The following is a 26,335-nucleotide window of genomic DNA, read 5'->3' as shown; positions in this document are numbered from 1 at the left end:
ACCCACCATCAGTTTCTGCTACAGTTTCTTATAAGATTACTGTAGAGAGATAATACCTGCAATTTGTAACTTACTACTAGCAGTACCTCGGTTCAACGATTATTACTTGTAATCCTAGTAGCAAATAGCCCATTTGCAAATCGAAGGTAATACCAATTAATAAATTTGTTAGTTTTTCCTAGCCCAGTAGTAATAATAGATAGAACTTGCATATATTACAGTATAAACATGGTTTACATTTTATAGATCTAGTAGCAAATAGCTTATAGTAGATTTAAGCTTATACTAGTTGTCAAAGTCAATTCTTTCAGACTTAGAAAGATAAACCATAACGTATATAGCTGATAAATAGGATTCTCGCAACAAATAGTCACAAATTTGATATAGTTTTACGCCATCCAACGGTGTTTTACCCTCTTATGGTCCAGAAAATAACGACTTATTAAATATTTGACAAATAATTAGTAGAAAAGTTTGCTTAGTTCGTATAGATCCAGCAAGCAATCAGCCAATAACTATTATATGATATGTCCATTTTGTGGCAAACGATTCTTTCAAGTCCGGTAAAAGAGAAAAATATCGAATATAGCTGATATACGTATATCTCAATTTCCGTAATAGGATATTTTAATGTTTATAGATTCAGCAATAAATGACTAAATTCCACAATAATTTGTTCTTAAAAATGAATGCTAAAGTCTCTTTCCATTGCAAAATTCTTAGCCATTACGAAATTGTCTAGCGGTGAACTAAGATTAACAAATAGTAGGTTAAAATCTGAAATTCTTCCTGTTGATACTGTAACCAGCCATAAACGGTAGCTAGACTTTGATTACTTTGGCTATCATTAAAATATCAATAATAGTCATAAAAAAGTAGATTAGCATTAGTGCAAGTGCTCCGAATCGTAGCCAGCCAGGCACCGCTAGTGGAACTTCAACTTCACTAAAATCAAAGATATTAACAATTACGATATATCACGCTTGTGTACTAGACACAAAGACAAATGGATAATTAATAGCATAAACCTTGTATTATTAATAGAGTCTTATTTCACCAACAATAGTCTGTCTGAGAACAGCTTAATAAATTTCTTACTTAAAATGTACCAGTTAAACATACCCTAGCTTGGAGCTGTTTGCATAATAGAATAAAATCGGAATAAATAACCCATTAAATAGGAGAGATGTTAAGGCAGAAGCGTAATTGGCAAAGTTATAAAAATTCTAATCAATAAATCAAAATCAAATAAATTTCAGTTAGACATAATGATGCTGTCAAATAATAATTGAATTATATTTTACAGTTATATTTTAACACATGTAGAAGAGGATAAAATCAATCTGTTGATTTTTCTTGAACTTTGAACTGAAGTAAATTACTGATCATCAGAAAGTTTTAGAAGTAAATTAGTATAACGGAAAGCTCTGATAAAAGTAGTCAAATCCATCCACGATTGAATCCCGCATTAATATTTATGATTTATCAAAATTTTACATATTAAACATAATGATATATAATCAGATAACCATATTAGACAATTGTACAAAACGGATAATTACAAACAAGCGGAAAACTATAATTTCCTAAAAAGTTCTTATGTTATTTTCCAATTTAATTAACATAAAAGCTCATTCCAAACAGATAAATCTCAGAAACAAGTAGCAATCGATCCGCAGTTAATATTGATATAATTACTGGTAATTTTCAAGAAAGATTGGTTAAAATTAGACATTCATAGAGGAAGAGTACCATGAACTAAGTACACGACAATCCGTAATTGTCTTCAATTAGCATTAATACTGTTTTTAAATATCGAATGTTATCCTTACATGAACACCAAAGTGACAAATTAAATAAATAGCCAGAAATACCAAAATTTGAAGGAACACTTCTGAAAAACTAAAGTTTATTCCTTTATATCAGATGACAGGAACAGAAATAAGCACGTGCGCAGTTTTTAAGCTTATTCCATTCTTTGCATTAGAGCAACATGCCAAACTAATTTTATCGAATTAAATACATAAATATTACAGTGCACAATAATCGCTGCATATTTTGCTCCAATGAAACTCGTAGTCATCTATATTGGTATGAGTAATTTAAGACCATTATAGCCTAAAACCCTGGAGGATAGTTTATATAGTTTAGAGATACGTACTCAGGGATGTTACATTAGAGATTATTCAAAAATTTAAAACATTAGCACTGAAGTAATCATCGAAACTGCTGCACTGTCCTAATCAATCGTTTCCCTTAGCATAGATATAAGTGTACTAACAGATTTTTTAAGACTTCATACAGTAATATTAGTTAGTATTCCTAAATCATGTACACTGGCACAGTTCTAATTAAAGCTTCAGATACTGAGCTAATTGGTGGCTATAGCCAATCATAATATCAACAATGATAATCCCTACCACATCCAAACGCGTTGTCGCTCGGCGGCGGAATTGGTTAATAAATCTTCATCACTTTGTTCTTGCGTTTTCTGCACTAAAGATGTATACTTCTTCCAAAAACTTTCATTTATACCAGTAACTATATCATTAGAAAGGATAAATTTGTTACCTATCAAACAATTAAAAGAATACTACTATTTCTTTCTGAAATATAATAATGAGAGTTTCTTGCAATCATATTATTAATATAGTCATTATAGCAGTTTATTTAAATCAATCCAAATATTCATTACAGTAGTTACATCAATTATCCATAAAATGAAAGCAATTACTTAAGGTCATCAATGGTAATCCTGCCGTCAGATAAGATATAATTGTGGTCATAAACACAAAAAGAACAACCAAAACAGCAGCCCATCGAAATTGAGGATAATTTTGATATAAAATCTAGGTAATTGAAATAGAAAGAAATTGAACGGTAAGCATGAGCATGACGTCTATAATTGATCAACTATTGTAAAACTCTTCCTTGTACGAATGCTTTAATAAAGGAGAAATATGTTGATAAACACAATCCACTAAGATTGTAATCAAATGAAAAATTTTACATAGAAGTACTTAAATAAAGTTGAAAAATTATTGCCAGCATTAAAGCTAGTTAAAAATTGAAAATTTATTAGTGATGGAATCTCGTCAAGAATGAAGACCAAATGAATAATAATCTATGCTAGCAGTTACGTATGCTTAGCTATAGCTATTTTGAAAGGTTATTCTCAGAATAAATTATACATGAAAAATGAAGAATAAGTCAACGAAGAAACTCGATAAAAATCTTAAAGTTGAAATCTAATTCACTGCTAGCGTACTTAAAAGATCTTAAAAATTAGTTCTAACAAGAACAGGTATAGAATATGATTATAGAGTAGCACAAAATATGCTGATATAATCTTGCGACTTACTAAGGATAATGGTGTAGTAGCAATAATTCCATTGTCTCGAGCCCTAAAATGTAAGTTAACAAGAGAATTGTTACAGTCTTTTTCCGCTCTCTAATATGGACAGTATATTGATATTAAAATTCTAGAGCCATATGTATCTGTTACAGTACAATGTGCTCTCGCTAAATGCATATACTATATGTAGTCATATTTCTCCAGTGCAATCACCTAGAATAACGTAAAACTAATTCTAATAATATCGTGGACAGTAAAAGGTAAGTCAGGTATTTCACTGCATCACTAATTTTACAATATACAGTACACGTAGCATGAACATTTATTAGCTCTGATATCACTTGCGAGAGAGTAAACTGAGGTATATTTGCTCCTTTGTCAGAAGACAGTTTGTATACCACCATTAAAATCTAGAACCATTTGTATTAGTTATGCTTAATGAATTTAAGTAATAGCTAATCCTATATTTTCAGACGCAACGCACCACAATAGTGTTAAATTGCAATGCTGATCGCCAGTAGTGAAGCTTTCATTTAGAAATGAAGATGGGATTTCATTGCAGGTTTGAGGAACTACTGATAGAACGGCATAACACCTACGATAATAGTAAAAGCAAGATCAATATTTTGCCAATTTTATCATGAATGTGCATCGTTCGTCAAGAAATACATAGTTAAAGACAATAACTAGAAGAGTCTAAAACAAGCAAAGCAATTTTACGCTGGCAACATACCATAGAATATTCAGTACAGTGGTAGTAATTTGTGCCAAAATGATGGATAAGTAGAAATAAATTAACTGTAGATAGCAAGTTAAATAGATTATTGAATTTAAGAACAGTTAACAGCCAAAAGCTGACAGAAATTTTCAATATAAATAAGTAGCTTTGGTTAAAACTAACACTTTTCCTTTCAAACTGAATAAAATTAACTAAATAAGGCATTAATCTTGCTGTACCACCCAATGATGCTAGTACAATTAAAAGTGGTGAGGCCCCATATTCCCAACTGCTATGAATTGGATTATGAATAGCATTTCCAACAACCAAACAACATACAACCTAATCGTAAAATTTAATTGAAAACTTGAATCAGTTATTAATATGAAAAGATCTTAAAAAATCAATCTTAAGTTTTCGTTGCTTGGATAAAATAAGGAGAAAATAATTCCTAGTTATTAAAAGCATTATTAAAAATTTTAATCACACATTCAATTAAAAAGACATTAAGTAAGTTTAAAGGGTTATATAGCAAGATAGCGCATATCAATCAGCACTATATACCAAATAAACCGAGAAAAAACACATAAGTAACAACTAATAAATTAGGAGGATTTTGAGAATTTTTCATTCTTTAACAGTGTATCCTTGAAGTTGTTAATTTATATGTTCACATACCGTAACAATTAATATTACCAAGGGTATTAATGATAGCACAGGGATAAAACGGTTAAGAAATCTTCTCATAAAAATTAGTAGACTCGCACCAATCCATATAAATCCAGGAAGAACAGCCCTAGTACTATGTTAAAGAACTCTCTTATACGATGATACAACCGTAATGATCTTATATCCACTGATATCCTGACTACACTTAATATACAAGGTTGGTCAATTTCTATTTTGATTTAGTTATTTTTGATTACAGAATCTGATATACTATTAAATATCATAATAAATAATACTATTACTTTTGCATGCTCGAAAGATAAGCACCTTACAGCATATTTTATAATAACGCAATTCTTCTACTCTAACTCTATTTTCGATATTACCTGCTATGCAAAGCTACTGCGAAAATTTGACTACCAGATAAGCCATTCGTTATTTCAGACACACCGCTAGTGACAATATAAGAGAATTTAATCAATCTTAATTACCAGTATTTAGTAATTACTAGCTTTTCACTTGCTGCTTTATTACTTATCCTAAGCGTACTAAATCAATCATCCAGAGACCGCAGTCTCACTTTACTTACAATAATACCAGACACAGAAGATCAAATCCAACTTGTAGATAAATGGGTAGAAACATTTCTGAGATTAAGTGAAAATTGATTTTGGAATCATCGTATAAGTCTTCCTGATTCTCATCTAACTTATCATCGACAGGTTTGAGCTAGAGTAGGGCGGCATTAACATAAATTTTAATTTTATAATTATTAAGCAGAGCAAAATTATACTACAAGCCACGAGACAAAAACGTTATACATTATAGTGCTAGCTCAGCTAATTTTCAATGTAAGCTACTTTTATACCCAAGAAATTGCATAATTGCATTCAATAATCATATACAGTAAAAGCTCCAGTAAAATTTTGTTAGGTCTCGACGAATTTGAGCTAGTGTTAGAATTTTACCTGATAATACATAAAACCATTTGCTCTTAATGCTATTGCTTTCTGTAGAATGATTAGGAATAAAAAGGCAGCAAAAGTCTATAGCAATAAAACAGCAGTAAGTCCGCAAAAAGCACCGCAGTAAACTAGTTTGCAGTATAATCCGTAACTACGTAAGCCATAAAATCAAGCGGATAGAATCATACCTCAGTTATTAAGGCTAAAAACGAAATAGCTACAAACGGGCGGATTCCTGTATGCGCTATGCTATTTGGCATTGCTATTTAATAGATCCAGGCATAGAGAAATAATGCAGCAAATATTTAAAAGGTAAGTGCAGTAACCTAGGCCGCTGTTCAGTTCTCACCCGTCTATTGAATAAACTATTATAGATTTAACCTGAAATCATAGTTATGTGATTACTGATAGGTAATATTGGAAATTGGCACTGCAACCTCATAATTTAATCTAACTTATTTCTAGCTTTCTACTTTCCTCATTCAACTTATTTTCGACACATATTTGAGAGATCAGTAGGTAGAATTATAGAAATTACAATTTAAATGGCTTTTAATTGTAAATCAGTAATAAAATTCAGCTTATATTTAGTCCAATAAACTTTAATTTTTGGTCTATATCATATCAGTCAATAAATCAGAATTATCGTATAAAGTGAATCCTGATCTACAAGATTAATGTCAACCTAAAATTTACCATAATTACACTATCCTAGCCGTTCTACTTACCTAATAGAGTATAACCTTGTAAGTAAGCTAAACTTATAAAGTCTAAATAAAGCGAAATATTCCGTTAGTAAACATCAGTTTTTAATAAATTTAAATGAATTTTAAATTAATTTCCTGACTCTGATCTTATCGATAGCTAAGATACTCAAAATTTATTCCAAACGTGCAACTATGAGCAAAGTACTGATTCTGAACGCTCATAAATCCATGACTTTGATTAATAATTTCGATCTAATTACCGTAACTCAATGTACGATATAAGTAACATTATTTATAGACAATCACTTGCTATGGCAACAACTTTAATCTACAAGAACATATAACTATGGCGACTACATTGAAAAATTTTAGTTTAATCTAGACACCATTAATGTTATTCTACTTACAAACACTGCAATAGGGCAGAATAGATTGCCAACATTGAAAGCATTGCGCTAAAAAAAGGGCAAATTTATTGTCTGCTACTAGAGAGCTCGAAACTGTGTCTCGATTAGAGTGCATGTTTAAACTTCTTTAAAATATCTTGCGTCTGATAATAACTTCTTTACATATAACATATATTGACGATGTCGAAGTAAATCAGATCATCACCAACATTAAATTCGCTGACTTTAACCAAAACGTTATAATTTAAATTAATTTCATCAGAACTTTTAATCATGTGAAGCGAACAGCATATTAACCTCTACTTATAACAATGTCATTGTCATCTCCCTTGAGACAACGATTCTGTTAGCTTTTTCCGATAGAAATAAGTGTAACAATAATGTAGAATAAAAGGAGAACAAAGATTATATCAGACTTTGACTGAATAGGATTACTTGTTAGTCATCCATGTGCAAGTAAGTAGATTATAGACAACATCCAAATTAGTACAGGGTTATTCAAATAGAAATTACGCGTTGCATAAGACTATACGCTCAGTTCTTAGAGTAAAAAGTAGCAGTTAGCATTCGCCTAGAAAAAGATATTTAAAATTAGCAACATTGATTCGTCTTAAGTACTTAAAAGGAAATTAAGGCATTGTCAGTACTCACAAATAATACTGTAGTGCAATGGATAAAGACTATTACTAGTAATTGGTTAAGAAGTACGATATGTATACACATAAAATGGATCATAGACCTTTTTCTATAATGTATTGATTTTGGAATAGCAAATAAGAAATTGAGATAAAGCCTAAGGTTACAAAACGCTTGGATTCATAGAGCCAAGAGTGGAATAAGTCATTATTTACTGACAGATTGAGTAAGACTGCATCCATGTAATGTTTCTAAGTTACAATTATATGAACTAAGACGCGATAAATGGCCGTGCAAAGTCAATTATTGAAGAATAAAGCAATGAAACAATTACTAGACTATCGCATTCGTAGGATGTACTTTTAGATGGCAAAAAATTAAGACTTCCAAAACGGCCTCATATTTAGCCTGAATGTCATAACCTATAAATGCCATTATTCTCACGGAATATAACGAGAAGGAGTTTATATCATGTACACTAGCAAGTTATCGATTCAATAATAAATTACCAACACTCTCGAATAAAAAAAATTTTGCAAATTGCACATCCAAATAAATCATATCTAGAATGTACAGTAATACTGTCCTTAATAGTAATATTCAACGTATTCACCCAATAGACCTACAATTTAATTAATTCAAACATCTCTTCAAATATTTTATTTAAACACATCAAGAAATTTCCTCATTTTGATTAAAAACAAATAATTCAAATATCGTCCTTAATAGAACTATATCGCTTTAAAAACAAATAGATGCAGCTATCTCATTCTTCAGAATCATAAAGTAATGATATAAACAAGATAAGAAGTAAATAGGAATCTACCTAATCCTCAATTTTAGGCATTGAGCCTTAACTAAATATATCTTTATAGTAAATACTGTACAATATTAGTGTCAATAAAATAAAATCTGAGGCCATTATTAACTAAATTCACAACTAAATAATAGATGCAGTTACAAAAAAATCACTAGAGCTGCTCTTTTTTAAAACTATGTACGGATCACTTTAATCATAGATAAGAAATCAAGTATAGCAACAGCAATGAAAAATAATGAAACCAGGTAGGCTCCAAATTGGCAATAAGTCGGAATAGCAAATGGAATCTCAACGTCACTAGATTATATAAATTTGAAACATAAAAAAAGTTAAAAATTTTATCGTAATAAGATTTAGATTACTTCTTAGCTATACAATAAACGGGGTACCAGATTAAAAGATTTTTATATCAAATCTAACCTAAACTCTTTGCTAGTTGCTTTTCGAAACAGTATTATCATAAATATTCCATCAAGAAGAAATACAAAGAAAGGGTTAGCATAACTAGAAAAGAAGTAAAATCCCTGTAGTGAAAGTATAAAATAAAATGCATTAATCAATTTTGTTAAGTATTGGAAAATTAAAACTAAGAATGAAACGCATTTATCCTTACCTGCGGATAACACAACGACACAACATAAATCGATGCAAAAGATAAAACTTGGATAATCAGTCCGGTAAATCTAATGTATAAGTTTAAATAAAAAACGATGAAACCAAGAAAATGTAAACTTGGAGTTGAAATTTCTGATTGACATCGCAAAAGTACGAAGCTAGATATATTCAAATTGCAATACACACTTTAGCCAGCCATTTTCAGTGCTAGAAGGCTTAAGTAATTCTTCATCTGTTTTTTCAGTATTTCCCTTTTTAAAAAACTTCCATATACTCTTATTAACGCCAATTCCTGCCACATTATTTAATTTCATAATTAAGAATCGAAAATCAAGATGCACCGATAGGTAATAGCAGTAGTAAGAAATGTTACATTGCTATTCTACATATTAATATCTTATCAAACTAATTATTGCAATTACATATCATAGTTAAATTATACCATGATGAGCAAACAGTATCATTTTCTAGTAGTTACATGTCAGTAAAATGTACTATTTTAAATACACTTTTTATATCATATCGTAATATTATTATGTATCGAACCGAAATATTCCTACCCCATGTTGCTAATGGCAATCCAGTAGACAAATAAGAAACTGTAACAGATAGCATGATAAGTATCTTAACCATAACTGATGTCCACTGATATTGCGGGTAATAACGTTGGAATATCTAGAAAATATCAATACCAAGGTTAAAAAATTTTACACTTTTGACTCTATTCATCCCAATTTCTCATGAAAGCATTTAAATTTAGTATTACACATATTCTAATACTTGCATATTTCAAAGTGTTAAATATAAATTGATGCTAACTATGATCGTAAAGCATAGTTTGTATATTGAAAATTTCAAGTCAGTTTATACTAAATTACTTTATTTCTGGTATATTAACAAATAATATACTACATACAGAATTAAACAGTACCATAAAATAATTTTTGAATTACGTCTTTATGCACAAATCGAGTAAGATACAAGCCAAATAGATGTAAAAACACATTCGCAATGAAAGTTAGACTTACAGTTGTTAGCGGAGTTGTTGCAATGGATCCGGTCGCCTTCGCCCTAAAGTGATATAAAAATATTTTGCAATTTAATTTTCTTTTATGATACCAGGCACTAAATAATGCTCTCCATAGATGTATTCTCTAATCATCATGGCGTTCATAAGACACAAATATATATTCAACGGAAGCAGATATTTGTAAATGTAACCTATAGACATAAAGCGTACCATTCTAAAGTAAGATTGCAAAAATTTTCCGGTGATGCATTTTCCGTATCGAAAAATTTCTCTGGTATCTGACTGCATGTTTGTGGAACAACATATAAGACTGCGTAACTCCTATTTTATAAAGAAGCATATCGTCATTTTGTTAATTTTAACACAATAGCTTATGAATTCTTTGCATAATTCAGGTTGACTCTAGCATTACCAAAATCGCTTAAAAACTTACCACATAATATTTAGGAATGCTGCAGTGAATTGAGCACAAGCCGTAGCAATAAAAAAATAGATCATCTACCAGATTAAAAACAATTTAATTTATTAGGCTCCTTACTATTGATTTTAAAATGTAAAGTTCTGCGCCATACAAAGTTAATATTTACTTACACTTTTTCTATTAAACTTAACCAGATTAATTAGATAAGGTATCATACGAGCTGTGCCTCCCATAGCATTCAACGCAATAAATAGTGGAGATATAACATAGTGCCAATCATTCTGTATAGTATTATGAATAAAGTAGCCAACGACGAAGCACATGATAATCTGAATCCATAATGCATGAAATGAAGCATACTAAGTTAGAAAGTGTTTATAAGACATTAAAGAAACTCCTATTGTAATTTTCTGTGCCTATACGGCTCAGAAGCGCTTTTAAATTTTCGGTATAGGCTAGTACAAGAACTAGCAGCAAGCTAACTATCATAATATTTCATTAAACCTTACCATAATCGTTAACAATCCGCATCGAATAAGAGATATTGTTGAAATGATATTTACAAGATAGTATCTACCAAAGATTAGAAGTAGAGCTCCAATCCATACATATATAGGCATTATTGCTTTATAGCTATATGCGGTATTAGAAAACATAAAATTATCATTCCGAGAAGTAATGAGTATGAAACACCAAACAATCTCAAATATGATTATAAGCTTTGTAAAGATCACATTGCCCGCTAAAAACTGCATAAGTGCACAGCACTAAAGTAGATAGTGTACGTTCTTATCAACTACCTTAAATTAAATAAATCGCCATATGCTTGACTGCCGGATAATACATTGGCAACTTGACAAGTAAAGCTAAAAAAAGAAATCATAAATGACAAATAGAATTTTATTAATTTGCAATTTAATTATTTCCCTTCAATCTAAATTGATAAAGATAGAATAAATAGATTGCTAGGGCTAAGCAGATAGGTCTATATTTCTTACAGAATCATACTTACAAAGTTCCAAAGCAAACAATGTCAAAGATAATAATAGCATAAGATGGTAAGAAAGATTCCGCAATCATATGCAGGTTTACATCAGAATCCTTCTGTTGTTCATCCAACAGCTGATCAATGGTTTTATCGTCAGAATCCTCCTGTAAAATGTAATTTAATCAGTTACAGTTTAATTCATTGCATTAGTCGGTAGTCGCCTAGGTTCATTACAAAACTCGATGATTTCCTGCAACGGCTTCTGATTAGCACTTATTATAAAATGAAGGCTTTCTTTAGTACATAATTATTTTGTAGAACATTGATCATTACGTCAATTATGTTCTATCTAGCCAATGCCTTTTGTAACAATTCTCTATACGTATGGAAGGAACCCGTAATCATAATAACTATATGTAGAAAAGTAAAATTTATTAAATCCATATCTTTCTATAAGGAAAAGTTGTGAACCACGCGCAATATCTACCGCGATTAATCTTTTATTAACTCTTCATAAATAGCGATCGATAACTTTATCAGGGCAACTACTTGTTGCTGCCTAAGCAAAGTATCCTTCACATAGTCATTCTAATGTGTAAAATTAAAAGCATTTATAGTCATCCAAGATGACGTAGCAACTCAGCTTTATCAGCAATTCATCAGCTTGATATCCATTGCGCTGAGAAACTCTATTTCCTTATTTGATCTAACAAAAATTCACTTCGTTTGATTTAGGAGGAATTTATTACAGTTCGGAAGGCTAGGTAAGTGAGTAAATGTTACGGTATCAATTCACTTTTAGAGCATCTTAATTGCTTAAGTCGATGGGATAAAGCCTATAACTTAAATGCTAAATATGATAGTCAATTTACTGTTTCGATTATTACTTAAGATAAAGGTAATGCACCGATGTCATACTTGGTTTCAATTGTTATTAATACATAAAGAGTGAATGAGATACGAACCTTGCTAAAATTAAGGTTATATATACCGCAAGTGATAAATTAAACATCGTTTACTAATAAAGCGCCTATGTTAGAAATGGTTAAAGAACTACTAGATAAAAGTCTATTGCAATATGTTATCTATTAGTCCATGAAATAGTACTAATAAGTGAAGATATATGCTTCAGGAAAGGTGAGTGAAAGATTAGACTTGCTTAAATGTAACATGGCAGATATACGTATAAGAGATACAGTTCTAGAGCAAAATTTTAAAATAGATTGTTCTGTTTTATGCCTCTTAGTCGCGTTTATAGTGAGTGAACTAAATTGATGTGTTAAATTGAATTATTAGATTGCTACAAGAGTACGGATCAGGCCCAGCAGTACTATGTCAGACATCAATCCCAGACAGATGTTACAGGAATTGAACTCAATGGCTTTTTATCTTACGCTGCCTTGCCACATAGTTAATTTATGACATTAAGTCATGACTGATAAAAAATCGTTGAAAGCTTCAAATGACTATAATTGCTATAAAATAAATGCCTATGAAATAAATAAATTGCTAATGTAATCGATGAATGGTATGCGGTAAAAATAGGCTAACACGCAATTTCCTACTTGCTCCACTAACGATTGCTATTGTATTCAATATCAATTAGGACACATCTTGCCGATCTATATAATGTATATATAATGTATACAATTATTTATCTAGACTGAATTAGAAATAATCTAGAATAGGAAGGGGAGGTACCTCGATGTTTGAATAGATTTAACAAAAAAATGATTTCATTGTGGAAATATAATTATTAGCTGACGAAAACAATGACTGCTATTCCCACAGCTATACGATATGAACGTCGCTATAGTAATAGTAAAATAAACTCAATGATCAACTTATCCACTGTCATAAGGTTTACAATAAACTGATTTCCATAACATTCTATACCATATTGTATCATTACCTCGTCTAATAGACGTAGTCATTCCAACTATGCTTAAATATACAATTATGCAAAGTAATGTGCGGTACTCAATTGACACTAGATAGATAGGACCCATGGGTAATGTAGATAATTCCGTTCATTACTAGTTGTTTAAATAAAAGCAAAATATTAACATTTTATGAATTCGTAGGGTGGCGATGCTCCATAAAACCATAGAAAGAAAATCATATCTAGTTTAGTAATGAAAATGGAGGCTTGCATTTCTAATCCATAGGGATAATTCAAATTAATAAAAAATTAAAGACCTAATTCTTTAGGCATAATAAATCAAAAAAATGTTAGAAAGTAAAGTGAAATTATAAAGATTGTGTGTACTCCCTAAGAGGTACAATTCTGGTATATGAGAAAATTTAATTCACTTGTTTTAATGAACACTAATCCGACCCAATCTTTAAAAAGAATAAAAATTGATATGGCTTTATCGATCAGACGATGGTACTACAAATTATTTACGAAAAAATTGGATGCTAATAATTGTCTGGTGCTCGTATGTGTGAAAAGCTATTAACAAACAAATAAAAGATCAGTAAGTAAACTTTTACTACTCGAAAAACTCGTTGCAGTCGTATCTACAGAGCTTTAAACATTACCTTGATATATTTGTACGAATGGCCGTTTCGTCGAATTGCCGACGCCTTTTGTACAATTGCTAAAAAATAATACGACAACGAAACCTACCAGTTGATAAATAATACAAAATAGGTTAAAACAGTGAACAAGAGCAAAAGCGGGAAGAAAATTTTATTATAGTAATGCTTATGGGGTCACTTTTCCAAATTAAAATAGGGACAAATTCGTGTTTCAATGGTAGTAGTTTAATAGACCGTAATAGAAATTTGTTGGCAACTTAGCACTATACATGATATCATGATATGCATCGCATGGTTTTAATACTAGTTTATTGATACATGTTATAATTATTTCTCATACTTCTACAACGAAAGCCAAAGCTGTCACGGCGATGAATGGTTGTATACCAGAGTGAGATAAAGTATCAGGAAGCGCTAAAATAGTATCAAAAAAAGCAGCAACAAGTTGCGTTAATCCAAGACTGTATAAGTTAGAAGAAATAAGGCCGGGTGTACACTATGTTATCGGTGTTGCAACAGGTTGTATCCACTCCTAATATTTAATGTATTATAATCGGTGTATCCAACCTCTTAAATGTACGTCGTATTGAAAACGTAATGAATTAAGTTTAATATCTATTGATATTTCGATAGTATAGTCCTCATTAAAAGTATATGCTTTAGTTTTATAGATTACTACAATTTTATTTATTCCACTATCACGCTAGTAGCTCATCAACCAATAAAGATTATCAATTTTCATCGTCATTTTTGTCTCATTTTAATTACCTAAGAGACCGAATCCTTGAATAGAGGCCAAAAGAATAAAATCTGTACGGAAAAAGATTAAAAATCAATGCTGGTGGATATATACGAATATCATTAATACTTTAACGTTTTCTAGTAACATAGGTACAAATTAAAATGTATAAGATTTTTCAGAGCGTTTACTTACAAACTTGTAAATAGGGCCAGATTGACCGAAAGAACTTTAAACAAGAGAACTTTTTAGGATTGCCATCAAGTTGTGAATTGAAATCCTTTAAGTAATCCTTTTTATTATCAAGTAAAGCTGCCCCTTCGGAATTATCCATAGTATCCTAAAATGCAAAGCTACTAAAGAAATTTAACACCTAAGTCACTAAAACTCAATTACGATTTTGCATGCAATAAGTAATCAAAGTAAATAGGCTTGCTCAGTCAATAATCTAGTGAGCGGGTAAGTAAATCTTATTCTACGAACGGACACCGTCGCTGATACACTACAGTTACTACATCGTTACAGATCATATATATGTGATTATAAGCGGTCACAAGCAAGTGTATGCGATTTATGCAATTCATGATTTCTATCATCATCGCCGATTTCAACTTTTATCCGAATGACTGACACAGACTACACTCTAAGATTGTAGACATTTTTAAGTGCGATTTAACGGTACGTATACTTACGGTATAAGAGGATTTACAGCGGCTACAAAAACAGTAAGAGGTAATGCGGCCCAAGATAAGGTCTGAAATTCTATCTTCCTATGGTGTATGCTTTTTCTTTCGATTTCTCTGGACTTTTCGGTAGCGATAAATAAAAGATTTTAGACTGGATATTACTGGTAGTAGATACGTAAGTTGCGCTCATTCAACTTTATTACTGATCCTTAACATGGCCCTTAACTAGTAATTGAAAAATGGGAACCTGTGTCCAATAACACTGCTCTTATTGCTAGGATTGACACCGACTAAAGAGCAATTGGATTTGCAATAACTATAATTTCGCGCATAATGTAATTAATTAACGGGTTGATGGGCGGATGGACAGACGATCACCTGACTCCAGTAGACTACTCCACTACTTCAGTAGATCTCCATTTGGAGCTAGCGAGCAAATTTTCTTTTTCCTTTCCCTTCCTACAGTGTTTAAGTAAACACTCCCAAGCAGAATTAGGCTCTAGCGAATGCACTTAAAAAGGATAATAAAATAATGGATTTCGATAATATTGACAGACTTCCTTGTTTTATATTACTAATACTTATGTTAATAACTCTATTGGAAGATTGTAATTATTTATATCTCAAATATTGCAGCCAACATATGTTTTAGCTAATTTTTATATTCTAGTAAAGAATATTTTTATAGTAGCACGACACATATGTTACACGCTATCCTACTTAAAGATTAGTTATTTGTAGCATTAAACGTAGCAGACAATATTAATTTAAGCGGCAGCAATTTCGCCCTATAAATACATTTTAGATACTGTGGATTGTAATAGTCTATGTAATATCAAGAATTACTAGAATACGGAAGTTCAATGCCATTTCAATATTTGATTATAGTAAGTGATAAAATTGTGCACATCAATATCAATGCTGTAGCTCTATACACAATGAGCGATTATACCTAAAATAGTAATCAATAACGATCTATTAGGGATTAAGTGGAGTTAATAAGCCCTAGTTTGGACTGGTTACTCATACATTCACTTTATATCTATTCTCAACTCGGTTTGGTTGACTATTAATGGAATGCAGATATCATTGCAGGATTGAACCCTATCTGTTAATATCCCACTTAAGGTTAAATAAGTAGCCAGTATAGTATTTGTGGGCATATTCATATTAACATGATCTTTCTAATACACCATTACTGAAATGAAGCTACAGTGTGAAAAGCGTTATTGGGGAAATTCCGAATGTTTGTGTCCTATAAAATAGCTACAAGAACTCGAAAGAGGCCTAGTAGGTAACAAGGATGAACCCGCAGACATATCATCAATTTATGGATAACGCCGGTAACCTACAACATGTAATCAGCTTACTTATAAATTAAGGAAAGCAAAATAATAGTCGAAGTATGGTATCATACCAGCCTCAACAATACCTTAATAATATAGTTTATTAAAATGCAGGCTGGAAAGACTATTTGGTTAAATATCGCCATTAAATTAAATGCATATGACTATCCAAAGGATAAAATTATCAATATGGTTTATCTGACTAGGAAATTCTAACTAGATAACATTGATTGGACTCTTTTTGATAAGGGATCAGACTAAAATAAAAGCTGGAAGCTATGGAAGAATTATTTTATTGTTGAAAGAGTCAATAAGATAACCTTACTCGATTTAGTTGGATAATAATAACGCTAATCAGTCTCTTCTTGGTATCCTTATTTGATGACCTTCACTTAGACTATAGGCTAGGATTAGTCCTATTAATATTCGATCTCGTTTACACACACAAATTTCTCGACAAGAAAAGGAACGGATGAAAGGTATAGTAATACCGACAATGTACTGCAGTCGTAATCTGCCATTTTACCCGTACTATAATTTTATTAGGTAAACTTAAAATAATAGCGTTCTGATGTACAATACGAATACAACTTTCCGTGACGTAAATATAATCTAATTTTTTAGTATAATAGTATTCCAACTTTTGGTTATTTAGTCGGAGTAAGGATAGCCAATCGTTTTTTATCTGAGTAATATCATTAATGCTAAAGTATAGCCAAGGACTTCTTGGCGCTAGATACACCTGTCTACTAGACAGTGTTCACGATGTACACCATAACCATACAATATATGCTGTATACAGCAAGATAGTCTCAGACGGATAGACTTATTTATACCTGATGAGAGCGAAATATTAAAAATTTGTTACTTAGTATGACGGTTCTTCTGTCGAATTTTTTTCTTAATTGCTTCAACTAATTTAAGAACATTGAACAGTTGACTTTTGATGTTTTTATTTATTTCTTAGAATTATTTTATTTCTTTGAAATTTCTAATACAAACCAACAGTCACTGGTACGATCAGTATACAAGTCACATCATAACAGTGGTCTTTTACTAAATGTTTAAAATGTTAAGCAACATCATCAACGTAAAATCTTCTACGATGAAAGTAAAGATCTACTATTCATTATGGGGTAACGGTGAAGAGATCTTGTTTATCATACCAGGTAACATTGGCGCTAGCGATATTGAATTTTCTTATTTTACACAAAATGTTCCCGATCATTTACGAATCGTCACATTTCATGTTCGTGGTTGTGGTCAATCTAAACCTCCCCAAATTCGTGAATATCCATTAGATTTTTATTGTAAAGATGCTGAAGATTGTGCTGCTATGATGAAAGAATTAGGTTTTGAAAAATATTCAGTCCTAGGATTTTGTGACGGTGGTGTATCAGCTATGATTTTAGCGGCTAAGTATCCGGCTAGTGTTAAAAAATTGATTTTACTATCAACACGCTCTTATTATACCAAAGAAGAACTTGCAATGATTAGTCGATTTGAAAAAGTTGAGAACAATAATCCAAAAGTTTTAAACGACTATCTTAAAATTCACGGTGATATAGCAACCTATCAACAATGCTACGCTAACTACTTAAAAACACAATCAATATTACTTCGCAAAGCTCAGGGCTTATGTCAGTCAGAATTAAGTAAAATTCAAAGTCCAACAATTATTCTACATGGTGAAAATGATTCTCTCACATCTCTTGTTCATGCTTACTATCAGCGAGAGAATATTGCAGGATCTCAATTATATGTCATCCCTAGTGGTTGCCATTTTATACAACATCAATTCCCCGACAAATTTGTCAAGTTTATTCAGGCCTATTTGCTACATGATACTATTAGTGATTGGGAAAATATTTAGACGATATGAATACCATTAAATAATTAATTAATCAATTGAGTATATGGACAGTATTATCATCCATCTACAAATCTCAGCTAGTAACACTGCTTAATCTTTCCACCTTGAATAACCATCAAAGTACATGTCGCTATTTCCTTTACGATTATGAACAGATTATGATGGACAGCTTCACAATTTGGTTGATCAATTAATTGTTAATTTAGTTTATGATTAGTAAAGAAACACTTGCCGTTACTGTACCTATCATGTTTAGTGATGATTGGATTGATCCACAGTAAGATAAGATATCCGGCAATAAGATTCATCACTATTTCTGTTACTACTTTGATATTGTGCTATTACTTTATTAAATAAGACAAAACACCAAGCGATACATTCATCGCTATATTGCAGTATTGCTGATATCTTCTTGGTTGTATAGCAATTAACCTATTACTCTTAATTAATGGTGCACTTCAGTAATTGCGATAACATACTTGTAAAATAAGTTTTAGAGGTCGATACTGTATTATCAACATTAAGATGAAATATCAAGGTAAAAATTGATCATTAGCGGCGTTGTTTGTATTGCTTTCACTGCTTTGGTAGTACCACCACTCCTATGCACACATATGTCTAACTAATATCGTTAGCCGATCTTTGTAACTGATGCACAACCTACTAGTAAAACATAAAGGGTATCTGATGCTCCTGTATAACTCATCAGAGAATCTGTACTTGTAAGTACTGAATATCTTTCCCATTGAAAGCGCTTGTTTAGCAGTTTCTTCTGTAATAAAATATGTTTTGTTAACTCTACTCAACGTCTAAATCAGACCAAGAATGTTACTATGACAGATTTTGTTACTGATTCTCTAATGATTTGCGATACTGTGTGACTCCATCACAAGCCCTAGTAGACAGGTACAGTTTCTAGTAACAGCAAGTCTTGAAAATCAAGGACTATGAACGAACTTCACAGAAATAGTGTGGCTGCTTAAATACGATACTAAACATGTTTAGAAAATAAAAATTGTGAACAACATCACTTGAACTTACATCAATTGATATGCAAATAAAATTCTGTAATAGTATTACCTTCTACGAAGCTAAATTCAATATACGTGAACTATATATCAAAGACATCAATTATACATAACTATTATTGTAAATTATCTTAGATTGGTATGATTTTGACATCTAATTTACTTCTATGCAATATATATAATTCACCAAAACTGCTTTGACATACCCTCCTTTATTTATAAATTATAAATAAGCATAGGAAGGATTTTTTTTTGGACAATCTATTCATTATTTTGTATTTATAACGATATTTTTAAAATGTTGACTCCGTTATCTACATCAGTTTTTGGATTAAAAATTTCTTAATTTCAATACATGTTATCGAATAGTTCGATAGCAGTAGGTTGGCCATAGTGTTATTACATGTGCAGCATCGTATGGGTTTTTGTACTTGCTAGCATGCCCACCGTTCGAATTATCGCCCTGAAGAAAGATATCTGTTTTCTGTATATTTACAGTACATCTGAATCATATATTGTATTATGCTCTATACACTACGTAATATACGAGTATAATTTGTTTAATCGCTCTCTTGCCTAGTACTCGCTCTGATAAACTCTATAACAAGTAAGTAAACTAGTATATATGTTGGCGTAAAACGGCTCTTAAAGTTAGAATATAAATATTGCTTTTGTATAGTACCGTATTTATATTAGTGCATGGTATTGAAATAGACTCACATTCGTATTACTTTTGAAAATATCTTTGTTTATAAACATTACTGTATAAATTATCTTGGTATATTCTATAAATATGACTCTACTATACGTATCCCTTCTGTATTTGATTTATGATACATGTTCTCATATAAATATATATACCAAAGTATACATACTAAAGTTCCATTGAGTCTATTTATGTCTATCTATACATACGTACTGTAGGTTTACAACCGTAGAGTAATCTTTTTATGTGCACACCTCTAGTTCTAAGTCATTACCGAATACCATAGCTATTATTAATAGTATCATCACAGATACAACCATCTTAATTTTACGATAATTAGCAGTGTCATTATTACCTAGAATCTACAATCTCTGCAACAAAACCATACACAGTATAAGAATAATTGTTCACAGTTTATGTACCGTACTATTTGATTTTGCAATGATAGTATTTTCAACCGTAAAAATACACATAAAAGACGAAAGACTTTCAAATAATCTTTGCCTTTCGGATTTGAAACGCATGATAATGCAATTATTGCGATAAAAAGTACGCTAAATGTTAAATTTAGATAAAAATATCAATCGCGTTCGTATATTCCAAATGAACCAGCCAACGTTGTTGAGATATTACATTACAATTGATTATATAATTCGTACCTACGCCTCAGTAAAATACGTAACGCTTCAATTTAAAGAAATAGTCATATTTGAGCATTAAAACAAGCCAAACGCAAGCAATATACAAGAAATAGGTACACAATTAGTTCAAGTAAACTTTTAGTAAAACTAAGCGCAGTCCATGAATTGACACCAATTAGAAGTCTACTAAGCTAACATAGAGTAAAGATTATTCTGATTTTTTGGTGTGTAATATATTTGGTAATTTGGAAATTCCAGCAAAAGCTAAGATAAGGATACAGTGGTTCAGATGTCATAAAAATATAGCCAACTAATTTCATATTGCAAATATAATTATCTACTGTGTAATCATTCATTCATTAAGGTACTACGAAGCGATATAGCTGGTTTCTTATCAAAAATAGAATCATTCATTAATGATAGCAAATCGGCAGTAAATATGCACCGTAATTATAATACAATATAAGACCATATAATTGATCAGTCTTTACAATTCGATTTATATTATTAATGTTAAAAATCTCAAGATACAATAGTACGTAATAAACAATTCAGCATATTTAATAGTAGCAAGTAAAAATTTATTGACCAAGCAGTATACCACAGCTATTGTTTTGATCCAGTATCGCCATTATTAGCAGGAGATTGACGACGAGATTTACCGCTATAAATTGAGCGTAAACTCGATGCCGTCATTTGGTCCTACATAATTAAAATTAAATAAAAAGTTTCATAACGTTAGGTTAAAATTACCGCGCTACTCTATCCGCTATACGTTGTCATTATTGAAACTTTACTACCAAAGAACTACTCCTTCTTCTCAGATCTCTTCTAAACATCACGCTCTTAATCGCTTCAATCCATTCATCTCTATCTTTATCGTTTTCGGGCTACAGAATAATACCATATTTTATTATAAATTGGCACTATTTAGCAAGAATTTGATTATATATTCTACATATCATTGGTAAAATTGATTTCAAGAAATGGAACCTGAATATAAAACGTCCTATTATTGGTCTCCAATTTGAAAAGATGTTCCCTATTATGAATTCTAAGATTGTATTGTGAAGCAATAGAATGCTTTAGAAAAAGCATCACTTCTAAAGATTCTCAATATAAAAGCTCTTCTTACGGATCACTTTTGGAAACGGCTGTCACCTCCCACATGTATATGGTCTTAAGGGCTTCAGGATCCTTTTGATTAAATATTTATAATGAAGAATTGATATCGTATATACACCCTAATACATTTATCCATATATTTATAAAAAAGCAGCCGTTGCTTGTTTTTACCGTCTCATGTCTGAAATATCTCAACTTGACCGCATCAAGGATGAAAAACCTTTTCTTCCAATTTTTAATCTATAAATTTAGAGAGTTACTTTAGTACAAGTTTACATAGCAAATTATACCAAGCATTTCACATTTTAAAACATACATATACTATTGCCGATGCAGTCATTAACCTAAATTGCTGCGGTAAGTTATGTCAATCATATAATCTATTTTCTTCAACACAGCCTTAACATATTGTAATACTAAAATCGTAATGACATACAGTATCCATCATTCAACTGTTCCACTTCTATGATCAAAGCAACGATAGCATTAAATGAAAACATTGCACATTTCCTAACTTTATCTCCTTGCTTATGACAAATTCCAGTACGAACGACATTCCTGTTGTCTCGAAGGTACTGTGTCTCTTTAAATGCAACGGTTGCTTCCTGTCTAGCCCTAACGACTCGTTTTAACCTTTCACTTAAACCTTCACTATCACTGTCGCTTTGTACTACATCATCTCCTAGCTGATATGAAGCATTCGATATAAAAAAACATCTTAAGTATTTCAGCATGATATTTACATTCACGGATAATCTAATGCCTAAAAATACTTAAACTGCCGTCTGTTATACCTCGATCAACTTTTACTATTATTTACCAATAAATTTGTAACCTGCAGCTATTACATAGAATAAAAATAACCTTTATTGGTGTTTTAAGCACTAAACCACCGACTATGTCATTCCTGACACCCATTTTTCCGCTATCTAGGCAGTTTTGTTCTGCTAGTTCACTAGCAATCTTCAGCTTGCCTTGGGTAGGTTTAGCAACATTGGTCGGTAATCTCTTTTTCCAAGAATTTGGATTCTTTACAGTACATTTAAATATGTATATAATATTAATGCATACCATAAGTTATGAGATAACAAATAAATTTAAAATGTACATTCCTCTCTACAGTACAAACATACTATTATAGGATTGCATGAATGTTTAAGCGTACATGCATGCAAAAGTATATGAATAAGTAAATACTATTACTACCGTGCATGCACAATGCATATAAACTGCATGATATAAGTCGTAATTTATTATACTAATTAATAAAACTTCGGCTACAGTAACGAAGCAATTGATTATATCCTTATTACTCATTTAATAAGGTTAGTTATCGTCCGATATTGTCGACACTATACAATAACCCATTGATTTAGTTACATTCGTGCAGCCGATATCACTGTCTATCCTTAAGCAGTAACGTAAACTTACATTTGTCGCTGTAGTGATAGCACTGACCCATTCCTGACGTTCCTCAGCTGTAGGTACTTTAAATAAATAGTAATTGGGCTTTTTGATTGTCATAATTTCTAATGGAGAAAACAACGTATCATTCTGAATGCTTCTCTAAGTCATTAGGAAATGATTACATCAATAATTTAGAGAAAAAATACTACAGACAGCATATGAAGACAATAATGTGATAGAAGGGATTATCAGACAACACAGTAACATAATATTAGTTGATGGTTATCTCGAATTTTTCTAGAGCAAGACGCTATAAAGTTAGAATAATCCGGACTTATAGTATTTACTTACCGAAACAAAATTCATGTTTCTTCTTAGTATCTTTTTGAGAAATCTACGCCAAGTTTTAAGGATAGCATTTGTAGCCATAAGTAGAACATTGGTTTTGTCAATAATATATCAATTAATTAAATTATGTTTTCTTTATCAATCCAATATCGAAGGTTAAAGAAATTACAATTGTAATATCTTATACCATTATCAACGAAAAGTCGACTATGTATCCATTAACTAATGAGGAACAATAAGTTAAATCGTGCAAGGTACCACTACGCTAACTTGACACGATTATTAAAGCAAAGTAATTACCGTCAATTTCAAAGCATTGTGTCGTATAAAGACAGTATTACATACCATGAACAGAAATCTATAGGCGATATCATCGTTTAGATGCATTAGAACTAAAGGGCACTACCATAATTGGCATGCTAATTACTGCGTATATTAACATGACAGCCATTGTTATCAATACAGTAGTATTTTAACAATCACATAATACGAACAGCGACGAACGTAATCAACAACAGGATAATAAATAAATTTTATCTTCAAATAAGATGTTCGCCATTTGAGAATAATTTACAAACTCACTTGGGTTACATATCGTAGATCTAAGTGTTCTGCAGGCTCCGCATTTTTCTAGAAAGCCATATGACATAGTCGGAAGAATTACAAGAATTAGATATTACTAATACTATCAGTAACATGTATTGAAAAGGACAAGATCTTATTCTTTTAAAATATGCACTTGTACTGCTTATATCGATATTTATACAACGTTCTAATTTACTCTTAAACACCGAATATTTAGTTACAGGGAATACAGAACGCTCATATACCGCAAATCAAGAGTAATGTCAATCCTTCAAAGTTAACGCCCTAAGTAGTAGAACTTTCACGTATTATTATTGATGTCGATTGGAGATTTAAAGAACGAAGTTTATAACCTTCAAAGTAAATTATCGTTGTTCTTCGTGTCCATAATAACTGAATGTAACGCAATTTAATTTATAATGGCTACTTATAAAAGAGGCTAAAATTGCATATATAGTACATTACGGAAGTCTTTTATCCTAGTAAGAGATTTAAAAACTAGTAAAATGCAAATTTATATCGATTTACAAAGGTCATGCTTATCAATATCTATAATAAAAATTTAATTAACGCCAGCCATAGCAGTTAAAAAAAGTACACTACCGTCACTAGTTATAATCATTTCAACTGTAAGGAGTGGAAATTAATAAAAAGGGAGAAAAAAAAATTTACAATGTAGGTTTTATCATATCAAAACAACTTTAAAAGTATTTTAAAAACAATAAATACTATAGTGTCCGCACCCATGTATTTTTCATGTATTGAAATTATACAATACAATCTTTACTATTGAAAACTCATGTTATCCTTTTTACATGATTGTAGGCCTAATTTTAAAATCTGCCTGACAATATCGATGACTTTTCAAGACAAGTTGAAATGTAATCAAAACCTGACATACGGATACAGTTGCCTTGTTTGTTATTAAATCAAATACACTTTCGATGAATGTAATGCCTAATATCAGCTATTGAACTGATAGTAGTCATAAGCGTATTGATGCGAAGAAGGGAGTGAAAATGTTGTTGTATCATCGTAGACATAACTTTGATGAAATCTTTTCATCAATGTTGCTCAATATCTTCAAAAAAATGCCAAACAATAATAACATCTATAAAAGCCATCACTTACAACAACTATTACACTATCATTGAAGTAATAACGACATCAATCTATCGGCAGATGCTGCTACTGGCGTCATTGTATATACAGTATTACTAACAGTACATTATAATTTGTTGAAAATATAAACTTGGGTGGAAGTGCAACGCGTAGCATCTGTACAACCCAATGTGTACATTGAGACTAGAATTCATTCAACTCTTTTTTTCTCCATATTGTTTTTTTTTTTTACCTTAGGCTTCTCATTGTGAAGTTCCAACAGTGCTAACTCCTTACATAGTGATAAATAGACTGATGTCCAGATTTCCCTTCCTTTGTCTTTTTCGTCTTGAAGTAGTAACACCGTACCACAAAGATTGTCCTCTATCATTTGAGGCATGGTAGATCAATCAATTTCTTAACCGGATTACCAATTGAATAACTTGATCGTCAGTGTCTTCTCGGTACACGATTGGATGTTAAGTAGTAAATTACAGCACGAGATACGCTACACTTGTTAGGCAGGATTGATCGCTGTGAATACTTGGAATAATTATGATGGCCGTCGAAAGGGGAATAAGCTGTCCAAGTTGATTTAACTCAATCCTCTAATACTGTTTTGTACTGTCGTGGTATACAGTACAGCCTTATTAAGGCCACTTTGTAGCTAACAATCACTATATCGGTCTAATCTACTGGTGAAAAATGAAGCACTATGTAATTAGTAAGTGTAACTGTTATCCTACTTGGGACGATTCTACCAGCTACTACCACCTACGGTTGAGTACATACTTGACTTGGTATTTTTTTATGATATCATTAAAAGAAAGAAGGCCAACTCCACTGCTTGAAATGCGTTGCAAGTTATATTACGG

At 31.2% G+C, this 26,335-nt stretch overlaps 4 protein-coding genes across 4 annotated transcripts; 1 reads left to right on the top strand and 3 right to left on the bottom strand.

The window, feature by feature from the left end:
• Positions 1 to 1,922: 1,922 nt before the first annotated feature.
• Positions 1,923 to 5,967, bottom strand: TRIADDRAFT_58684 (uncharacterized protein; the record flags this gene model as incomplete). The annotated part of the gene is made up of 12 exons (XM_002114604.1): positions 1,923 to 2,001; positions 2,421 to 2,541; positions 2,735 to 2,849; positions 3,362 to 3,404; positions 3,840 to 3,950; positions 4,089 to 4,153; positions 4,257 to 4,415; positions 4,752 to 4,869; positions 5,129 to 5,194; positions 5,332 to 5,471; positions 5,711 to 5,788; positions 5,896 to 5,967. 12 exons carry the CDS (start codon positions 5,965 to 5,967, stop codon positions 1,923 to 1,925), a joined length of 1,167 nt encoding a protein of 388 aa, XP_002114640.1.
• A 2,483-nt stretch (positions 5,968 to 8,450) lies between these two features.
• Positions 8,451 to 14,948, bottom strand: TRIADDRAFT_58683 (uncharacterized protein; the record flags this gene model as incomplete). The annotated part of the gene is made up of 16 exons (XM_002114603.1): positions 8,451 to 8,574; positions 8,698 to 8,801; positions 8,891 to 8,960; positions 9,079 to 9,184; positions 9,453 to 9,567; positions 9,921 to 9,963; positions 10,133 to 10,243; positions 10,356 to 10,420; positions 10,514 to 10,672; positions 10,853 to 10,976; positions 11,144 to 11,209; positions 11,356 to 11,495; positions 13,876 to 13,959; positions 14,216 to 14,289; positions 14,644 to 14,685; positions 14,810 to 14,948. 16 exons carry the CDS (start codon positions 14,946 to 14,948, stop codon positions 8,451 to 8,453), a joined length of 1,566 nt encoding a protein of 521 aa, XP_002114639.1.
• Positions 14,949 to 17,751: 2,803 nt separating this feature from the next.
• On the top strand, positions 17,752 to 18,519 carry TRIADDRAFT_28160 (uncharacterized protein; the record flags this gene model as incomplete). The annotated part of the gene is made up of 1 exon (XM_002114782.1): positions 17,752 to 18,519. One exon carries the CDS (start codon positions 17,752 to 17,754, stop codon positions 18,517 to 18,519), a length of 768 nt encoding a protein of 255 aa, XP_002114818.1.
• Positions 18,520 to 21,500: 2,981 nt separating this feature from the next.
• On the bottom strand, positions 21,501 to 25,860 carry TRIADDRAFT_58681 (uncharacterized protein; the record flags this gene model as incomplete). The annotated part of the gene is made up of 11 exons (XM_002114602.1): positions 21,501 to 21,596; positions 21,695 to 21,784; positions 21,888 to 21,948; positions 22,030 to 22,091; positions 22,191 to 22,259; positions 22,535 to 22,705; positions 22,884 to 23,048; positions 23,451 to 23,548; positions 23,778 to 23,820; positions 24,357 to 24,404; positions 25,714 to 25,860. The coding sequence occupies 11 exons, from the start codon at positions 25,858 to 25,860 to the stop codon at positions 21,501 to 21,503; spliced, it is 1,050 nt and encodes a 349-aa protein (XP_002114638.1).
• Positions 25,861 to 26,335: the final 475 nt, after the last annotated feature.

This window comes from Trichoplax adhaerens, genomic scaffold (genome assembly GCF_000150275.1).
Source record: "Trichoplax adhaerens TRIADscaffold_8 genomic scaffold, whole genome shotgun sequence".
NCBI classification, from domain to species: Eukaryota; Metazoa; Placozoa; class Uniplacotomia; order Trichoplacea; family Trichoplacidae; genus Trichoplax; species Trichoplax adhaerens.
The sequence above is the reverse complement of the archived record's forward strand: the minus strand, read 5'-3'. Positions and strand labels throughout refer to the sequence as shown.